At 49.4% G+C, this 9,674-nt stretch overlaps 1 protein-coding gene across 1 annotated transcript in view; it reads right to left on the bottom strand.

Moving 5' to 3' along the window:
* Positions 1-1,657: 1,657 nt before the first annotated feature.
* PGAM5 (phosphoglycerate mutase family member 5) overlaps positions 1,658-9,674 on the bottom strand; it is an 8,474-nt gene continuing 457 nt past the window's right edge. Inside the window, exons 2-6 of the mRNA XM_008566207.1 lie at positions 7,106-7,284; positions 5,771-5,896; positions 5,590-5,678; positions 5,371-5,504; positions 1,658-2,797 (exon numbers count right to left, since the gene is read on the bottom strand). Coding sequence (XP_008564429.1) covers positions 2,647-2,797; positions 5,371-5,504; positions 5,590-5,678; positions 5,771-5,896; positions 7,106-7,284 — 679 coding nt within the window. The 3' untranslated portion in view covers positions 1,658-2,646. The remainder of the gene's footprint in view (positions 2,798-5,370; positions 5,505-5,589; positions 5,679-5,770; positions 5,897-7,105; positions 7,285-9,674) is intronic.

Below are 9,674 nucleotides of genomic sequence, written 5' to 3'. Positions count from 1 at the left end.
AAAAAATTTTAGTTGAAAAAAAAAAAAAAGCATCTGCTGCATTGCAGCAAGGACCATAGCCAAATTCTCTTGAGTGACGTTTCCAGAAATTTTCACAGCTTCCCAAGGAAATGACTGATTATGGTTTAACTTTTGTTATGGCCTAAGTCAGCATCATCTCCCCGTAAGTATTCTCTAGCTTACAAATTGCACTTAGGTTTCTTTCTCCACTGTCTCAAAGAGAACATTTTGGGCTAAACAGCAACACCAGTCACTTGGAACCAGCTGCCATCTAGTGCACATTGTTCCCACTGGAGCCATTCAGGTTCCTGGTGTGCCATTTTCGTTCTGGCCAGACTCGAGGTATTGCTGTGTTTGAGAACTCTTCTATTATCTGTCCCAAACCAGGGGACAGTTGGACAGTTTTCATCATGACATCACTGGGCCCATGTAAGTCACATTGTCCAAAAGCCCTTGGCCACACCCCCCACCCCTAGCATGGGCTCACTCTTGGTTTCTGACATCCAGCTGGGCACTCACTCCCGCCCAGGTGTTCACAACAGTCATGTGCAGAAGGTCCTTGGGGGCTGCCCTGGTGTCTGGTGGGCCCTGCACTCCCTCTTCTCCTGTCTGCCCTTCCCATGCCTTCTCCCCAGGCCATGCCTGTCTCGGGTGTCTCAGATATTAAAACCAACCCCCCTCCCCAAGTCAGAAGCCATTCCCAGTGCCAATTTTATGTCTTCCCAAGTACAGGAGGCCCTTGTTATCCAACTGGAAAAGGCCATCGTTCTGTGCTCTTAGAATGAATCAAACATTGAGTTTTGGGCATAACTTTTCAGATAAAAACTGAAAGTCCAATTTCATATCCTTGACTTCAAATGTAACTTCAGCACAATCTTGAGTTTTCATTTTGGGTGGTTTTTTTTTTTTTTTTGCTTTTTTTCAGAAGCATTTAAAAGATTGCTGGATCACTGGTTTCCTGGGATCCCTTGAATTATGTCCAGATCTCTTGACAGTCACTATTTCCAAAATGGTTTTATCCAATTTGTGAGTATTTCCACATTAGGACCAGTTTTGCTTCCCAGCAAACCTATACCTGCCAGTTTCGCTTTATGAACACAGAGTGTATGGCCTGGCTCATTGCCGTCCCACAGACGCCATCATGCCACACCCTTGGACGAGGCGCCAAAACAGCACCTCTGTCCTCACACCCACCAGGAGAGCCCATGAAGAGCCAGAGCCCCAGCTCAAAGCCCAGATGCCTTGCCACAACACTGCCCACTCCTAGAGGTAAGGGGGCGGCGATGTGTGGTCATGGAATGGTGTGGCTGATTCCAAGCCTCACCCTCACCTAAGGTCAAACGTGATATGCCTGTTATTTTTGTTTTTGAAGTTGTCACAGTCCCTGCCATACTTGTCAAAACTATTTCTAGAAGTGGTGCATGGCTGCTGCAGCTGTTGTCTCTAGATAACGATTTGTCATCCTTGCTATCCTGATTGAGGATGCAGACAAATCTCCAGGCTGCTGGCAGGAAGTCCTCCAGAAGGATGGCCCAGGCAGTGCCTGCAAAGCTGTCAGTCCTGGGAACATGAGAGACTGGAAAAGGCTTTCTGGTGACACCTTTGCTGATTGCTACAATGCACAGGTTTCCTGTTTTCTTTAAAACAGTCACAATACTTCTAAAAAAACCAATAAAATTTTATTATATAGTTATTTCCAAAGTGGACAGAGAAATGCATCAAATTTCCCAATTAATTGTATTGACTGTAAAAAATATTTATAACCAATCCATAGGAATTATATTGCTTTTCCTAATTTAACAGAATATTTGGGATAGATCAGGTATAAATATTTTAATCCATAAGCATAAAAGATTAACCAGAGGCAAACTAAGATTGAGCTGTCAGTCTCGGATACTGTTTTGAAATGGGATAACCCCCTACTGGGCTGCTATCTGCCCTGCACCTCTGCCATAAGACCAGAATAAAGGTCGAAGGTCACAGGTCACATCACTCCCACAGACTCATTTCTTCCCTCATGTGCCCAACTTCACCTGTAGCTGGTGAGTCCTTGTGCCCTGAGAAGCCTAATAAAGTGGGTGGATTTAGGTTCAGCAGCGTCAGGGATCTGTAACTCTGGGGTGAGAAACTGGTTAGCAAAGCAAAAACCCAGACTGACAAATATTTAAGTGACCAAAGGGTTTTAAGAAATGAAAAGAATGTCTGAAGTGAAATGAGCTGTGAACAGCCCTCAGGTGCCCTTTTGCCTGACAGGCTTCGCTGAGGAGGGCACAGCTGGTTGTGGCCAGGACCCTTGGTGCAGATCTGCCATGGTCACCCAAAGTGATGGCATCTGTCAGGCTCACTCAGTCCCCCAAACAGTCCTGACTTCTGAGAGAAGGTTTTCACCTTTGGCCTCACAGCATCCTGGCAGATCGCAGAAGGTAGAAGACCTTACAAAGAAATTAGGCTGTCTGATCCAAATGTTTCCCTTTCAGCCTGGGCCAGAAATAAGTACTCGAATGCAGCATTTCAGATATTTCTACTTTTCTGCCGGCCTCTTCCTCAAGAGACAAAACGTAACAGCCACGCAGCCTGGACAGGGCAGACATGGAAACAAAGGCCAGAGCCAGGACTGGAGCTGAGGGGGCGGGTAGAGGGAGGCCCTCAGGACCGGGTGATCTTGTCAGGGGGCATGAAACCTGTGTCCCCGAGGGTCCTGAGTGCTACACGGCCGTTGGGTCGGATCACCAGGTGGGTGATGCTGCCATTGTTGAGGGACAGACGGAGCCACCCTTCAGGAGGAAATTGCAGTGCTCTGGGAGGAAAGGAAGAGAAAGAACACACTAGGAGCAGGCCTGCTGTAAGGAACAGACAGCCACACTGGTGCAGGGAAAGGGCCAGAGGCTGGGGTCTCGGCAGAGCTGACAGCCCTCCAGTGAGGTCTCCAAGCAGACCCTAGGGGCCAGGACCCACATTGGATAAGTGATTCCTATCTTCAAGCAAGGGGCTTCTCAGCAGAAAGAGCTGGCTGGATTGATGTTGATCAAGCCATCAAGGGGCCTGTCCCTCTTAGGACAAGGGATCAACCTCAACTCAAGATGTGCATGTGAGTCAGAAATGCACTGGCTTCTGGGCTGAGCCCGTGGCACACTCGGGAGAGTGCGGCACTGGGAGCGCAGCAGCGCTTCCGCCGCGGGTTCGGATCCTATATAGGGATGGCCAGTGCGCTCACTGGCTGAGTGTGGTGCAGCAGTCTCAAAAAGGACAAAAAAAAGGGCCGGCCCGGTGGCGCACTGGATAGTGCGCCGCTTGGGAAGCGCGGCGGCGCTCCCGTCCGAGGGTTTGGATCCCACATACAGACCGGTTCCCGCTCGCTGGCTGAGCGAGGCGCGGGAGCGACACCAAGGGTTGCGGTCCCGTTGCCGGTCCCAGTCCAGCGCGGGGGCGACACTGAGGGTTGCGATCTGGTGCCGGACACGGAAAAAGACAAAAAAAAAAAAGAAATGCACTGGCTTCTTACAAGTGCACACAATTTAGTTTGCTTTTCCAGTGCAACAAAAGGGTGGCCAAATAGAACAGATCAATCTCTGAGAAAACTTGCTGTGTTTCTCCCAGGAATGGATAAAGGTGTGATCCACACCACTGTGGTACCTGCATGCTCTTAAAAACTCTTTTTAGGCACGATTAGTGTTTCCTGAAAGGCTCAGTGTTGCTCTCATGCCCCTCTGCGTCAGCGAACACCCCTGTGCTGCACTGAGCTGGCCAACATCTTCCCTGCCGTGAGTCTTGTCAACTTTAACTACCTTCACACTGCTTTTTATGTCTTCTCCGTATTATCCCTTGCAATTTACAGGGTGCTCGCACTCTCCTGCACTCAGCACCACAGAGGATCACCACGCACCAGCATGGTGACACTCTGGCTCTATTTATCACAGGTGAGCTCTCCTCCCACACCCCCCATGACTTCTCGCACATTTCCAGCACAGGCATCACTTCCTACTGACTATGTCAGGGGACGTGTAACAATGTCATGTTAACACAAACACAGAAACCACCTGAGTGGTGCATTCACAGGTGCAGAGAAGGGTGGACGGAAAGATGCACAGCAGCCCTGAGGCCATGCCACCCTGTCAGTGTTTTTTCTTGGGGGAGGGTTCACCTGACGCCCACCCCCTCCTTCCCACCAGCAGCGATCTGGTCTGGTGCCGCAAGCTGAGCATCCCAGCTCCCTGACGTCCTTGCATTTCTGGAGGGGCTGCCACACTCCTGACCACGGCGCTCCGTCCGCCATCCCTAGGTTTCCTGCTTGGGACCTGTGTGCAATGCTCAAGGGAAAATGGCTGCCACAGCCCTGGTGACAGGCCCACAGGACACAGAGCAGAGATCCAGGCCTGGCCCCTGACAGCATCACCAACCAGCGCCATCCTGTCTGGCCACTGCCAGGCCTGTGCTCACAGCCCCCGACAAATGATGGATCTGGGGGAGGCGGGGTTCCACTTTAGTTCATATTTTGCTCTTAGTGAGATCTGGTCAATCCTTTTACCTGTTTCAAATACACAAGCACATAGCTGGCCTTGCTACCCATGAGGCCCTCTCTGACATGTGGCTGTGACCCTGGTGCTCCCTGGAGAAGTGGCTGATTCAAGGGAACATATCCTCTGAACCTGGAACATTCCGTGATGCCCCAGAGGGGGGAAATGGGGTTGGGTCCAAAGAACATGGGAAACCCTGAAGGAGCAGCCTGAGCACAAAGTGACCTAGTCCTGCAGATAGAACGAGCAGTGGTAGACCCTGACCCACTGAGCAAGTGTCATTCACATGGATGGTCAAGGACAGCAGCCACAGAAGTTCTGTGAATAACAAGGACAGATATGGGAAACACCAGAGTGAGGACTGTCGCCAGCAGGGTCTAAAAGCAGTGCAAGTTTGAAGGGAAATGGGCCATTCGCATGTCGCCAAGATAATTATCAGTTACAAAGGGGAAACAACTGTGCCGCAGTGAGAAGCCCAGCAAACACCACCTTAGCTGAGTCACCAGCTGGCACCACCTGGGGGAAGACTCGCAGCATCAGGCCCCTGACTTGTCTGTGCCATTCTTGCCCAAAATGCACAATTGTGAGAAACTCCAGAGTGAGAGGCATTCCACCAGATAACTGACTAGGGCTCATCAAAAATGTCCGGATGTGCGAGACAAGACAGGAACCTCGGGCTGGAGGAGCTAAGTGCAGGGACAGGGTACCTGGGCGAGGTCAGCTGGCGGGTCGTGCACATGGTCAGTTTCAGGGGAAGCTGGCTAAGGAGTACACGTGAATTCTGTCCTGTTCCTGCTACTTTCCTCTAAGTCTAAAATCCCTTTAGGAGCAGGAACACAGCCTGCCAGTGCCCTACCTGCATACAATGTAGCGGATGACATTGGCATGACAGATGAAGATCTCGTAACTGTCTTCCTCCTGCTTGGCATCTGCCCGGTGGATGTAGTTCCGGAAGGCAGCCTCGATCCGGGCTCCATCTTCATAATACTGCTGGGGGCAGAGGGAGGACCCATAAATGTGGAAGCAGGAGGGACACCGACATCAGAGGGACAACGCGCTGGGGAGGTGTTTTTACCACGGCTTCCGGCTTCCAGTGTGATACAGGGGGGTCAGGCTCAATGGGGGCGCCTTCCCGCAGCAGGTCTGTGCTGACCCTGCAGACGCCTGGGGAGAAGCACAGCGAAGCCGCTGTCACGGCCCGCCCGCTCCCCGCTCCTCGCCGTGGCTGCGGCTCCGGCCGGGGCGCCCGCGCTCACCTGGCAGGTGCTTGCTGATGATGTCGGTGGTTTCTATTGCGCGGGTCATGGAGGAATGGACAATTTTATTAAACTTCAGCCCCAAGCTTGCGAGGCGGAGCCCAGTTAGCTCAGCCTGTTCACGACCTGGAAGGTGAAGGGTGCCTTAGAATTACATGTACCCAGATCCCTCCTTTATTTACCGCACAAACAACAAAGCCCTCATTGAAAACAAAGCACCTTCCCAGTGTCCCCACCCCCAGGGGCTTGGGCCTAATGGGGACCAGGCATTCAAGAGTAAAAGCAACAACATAGGCCAGTTGTCTTCAACCCCTCCTACAGAATAAACACATCTAATTCCGTTACTAATAATGACCAAGCTCGAGGACTGCTGGGGTTTGGGTGGGGCCCTGTTTACGATTTCTACGTCCCTCACACCATTCTTACTCAACTGTGCCCAAAAACCAAGTCTCAGCTCCCCAGTTACCCAGTAGCTATGTGTTAGTAGAGATGTCAATACATAAAAACCTGAAGATCTCTGTTACTGAGGAGAGGCTGGATGCAAGTACAAACACATATGCTTTTTCTCAAATGTACTTTAGCATCTCGCCCTCTAGCCCTCTTCAGTTCCCACTGGAAGAGCTTATAACCACTCTTATCTGTACATAAGGAGCCAGAGGCAGCTCTTCAGGGAAGGGGCACAGTCTGCTGGAGAATAGGCCTGTAAACCCCTTCTTATCATTTGAATTTTTGAATATGTGCAAGAATGGGTAACATCCCATTCAAGCAAAGAAATTTTTAAAAATTTAAAATCTACCTCTGACCACCCTGCATTTCCTTTCCTAGGAATTTCTCCTACAGATACACCTGCACACAAGCACAAAGATAAACAATATTCCCAGCAGCACCTTTTACAACAAGAAATTGCAACAACCAGTGGGTCTGCCCGTGGGGATGGCTGGGATTTTCTCTGGCTCAATCTCATCTGTTCAACAGAACTTTATGATCTGTAAGTGCTCAAGAAAAAGATCAGCAGTAAATTAAGCCAAGCAAAAAACAGAGAGCACAAGGTGTGCTACTTTTAGAAGCATCGAGGGAGAGCACAAAGCCTCTGCCAGAATAGGCATTGAGTTTGATGTCATGCAAGCAAGCCCTCATGCAGTATTTTTTTAAAAAAGTTATGGACATTTTTTAAAGCCTGTCTCCTGTCCAAGTTCAGCTGATAATTACTGATAATGACAATGTTCAAGTCTGGGCTGATGGTCCCTGACACAGGTGTGAGGAGGTCCAGGCCCCAAGCACTGTCAGAAAGCCAACCAAGGGGGTTAGCGGGGGATTTGAGCCCCAGCCACATACCCAGTGGGGTCAGAGTGCGGTCCTTTTCCAGGGAGGCATCCATGTGGTACTGGGAATGCCTTATGAGGAAGATGTGCCTAGTGGCCTTGGCTTTGCAGTGGTCCAGCTTGGACGCCAGTTCTTCTTCTCCAGATTCCACATTCCTCTTCCGCAGGTTGATGAGAGACAGTGGTTCTCGCCTAATGTTGAAATACAATACAATATGTCCTTGTGACCTCTGTTCCCAAGTCATTGGGAACAGTATTTCTGACAAGATGGTATTTCCAAATTGTCAGACTAATTGGGAAGAGCACAGGGGAAAAGTAAAGTCCCTCAGCACCAGCGCTGGAGAGGCCAGCCTCTCAAAACACACTCCACTCTCCATCTCACAGAGCTGAGTGCCAGGCCTGCTCTGGGTGATGCCATGAGCAAAGCAGACAAGCAAAGCCCTTGTGCAACCTGTGTTCTGGTAAGGAGAGGCAGATGATCAAAGCAGGAAGAAAAACAGGCAACACCAGAATGTGACCAATGATACAGAGCAAAGGAAACCAGTGACTGTGGCTGTGGGAGGACAGGTGGGAAGTGTTGACAGGGTAGCTAGAACAGCCTTGCTGAAGGTAACATTTCATCAGTGTCTAGAACTGCATTGTCTAGTAGTAACCACCAGAAAAAACTACTGGCTGTTTGAATTAAAAATAATTAAAATCAAATAAAATAAGAACTCCATTTCTTCAGCCACCCTGAAGACACTTTAAATGTTCAGTAGCCACACGGGGTAGTGGCTATCACATTGGACAGCGAGGAAGAAAACACTCCCCTTATTGCAGAGTCCTACTGGGTGGAGCTGTTGGCATGTGAAGGAGCCTATCAAGTGAGGGCAGGCTGGGGTCAGTGGCTGGTGGCTCGGGAACTGAAGCTTAATTTAAATGTGGCAGAGCTGGGAATAGCACAAGATGAACCTGCCAGAATTTACTCAGCTGAGATAGCGGTGGAAGAGGCAGTTTTGGAGGGGCGTAGTGGTGACTCAAGGGTTCTTGTCTGGCCACGCTAACCTGGGGTGCCTGTTATACAACCAGGCCAAGATTTGCACTGGCAGGTATAGGGGAGTCTGGGGCTGAGCCAGAGGAAACACTTAGGAGGCACAGGCACAGAGACAGGAAGCCAGGGACTGCATGAAATCCCCCAGGAAGAGGCTGGAGATTCCACCACAAGATCCTGGACTCCAGCACAGACAGGTGCAGGTGGGACGCAGGAGGAAAAGTGCTCCATTTCCAGCGCCTCCCTGCAGTTGTTTGCACCCTGTCCTTCCCCTCCCCACCCCACATGGCTCAATTTATTCTTCCCCTGGTCCCTAATGGGACCAATCCAGACATGGCGAGCAACCACAGAACATCAGCTTAAATCAGAAAAAGCTGGACTCAAATTTGGTTCTACCTCAAGCAAGTTCTTTAATCTCCAAGTGAACCTGTTTCTTTTAAAAGCCTAAAAAATTCAAAATATCGTACTAATTTTTTTTTTAAAAAGAGAATATGACTACACAGTCTAATCATGAGACAAACACCAGACAAATCCCAACTGAGGGACCTTCCACAAAATACTTGACTAGCACTCCTCAAAACTGTCAAGGTCATCAAAACAAGCAAAGTCTGAAAAACTGTCAGAGCCAAAAGGAGCCTAGAGAGACATGAGGACTAACTGTCATGTGGGATCCTGGAACAGACTAAGGACATTAGGTAAGAACTGAGGAAATCTCAATAAAGGCATGTACTTTAATTAATAATCATTGTGACAAATATACCATACCTGGTGTTAATAATAGAGGAAATTAGGTGTGGGATATAAAGGGACTCTATTATCTTTGAAATTTTTTTATAAATATAAAACTATTCTAAAATAAGTTGGGGTTTTTTGTTTTTTAAAGATTAAAAGAAGAAAATATCTATGAAGATCCTGATAACAACTAGAGCAACAAATACTGCTTCTGTGCCCCTTTTCTCAAAGTATCAAGGAGTTGGGACTGGGTAAACCATCCCCTAGTGACCACTCCCTGACTCTAGAGCAGTCCTGCCCAACAGAAATAGAATGCCAGCAACATAAGTAATTTTAAAGTTTCCAGTGCAACATTAAGAAAGTAAAGAGAAACAAGTAACATTTCAATAGCTCATTTTATTTAATCCAATATACCACAAATACTATCATTTGAACCCGTAATATTCAAAGACCTGCACTGCTTTGGTTTTTTAGTTTAAATTAAGTAGGGGTCGGCCGGTTAGCTCAGCTGCTTAGAGCGGGCTGCTGACAACACAAAGGTATAGGGTTCCATTCTGTTATCAGTCGGCCGCCAGAGCACACGGTAAATGAAGCTACAGACTCTCTTCCGTAATCACGCGAGCTCTACTGCAAACGCCAATACCCACGCGTGGCCCCTGGCCATGGTACGGGACCGGGACCACCAGAGGAGGCTCCCGCTGCTACTCTATGTCCTTGCGCATCGACCCCTCCAGAGAGGCCCGACCCTCTCTCGGCGCCGGGAGATGAGAGCACGTGCCGCTGCCCCACTGACCCGCAGCCCCGGAGCCCGCCCGCCCCA

The sequence above is a fragment of the Galeopterus variegatus genome, unplaced genomic scaffold (assembly GCF_000696425.1).
Source record: "Galeopterus variegatus unplaced genomic scaffold, G_variegatus-3.0.2 Scaffold228, whole genome shotgun sequence".
NCBI classification, from domain to species: Eukaryota; Metazoa; Chordata; class Mammalia; order Dermoptera; family Cynocephalidae; genus Galeopterus; species Galeopterus variegatus.
This window is presented reverse-complemented; position numbering and strand designations above follow the sequence as displayed.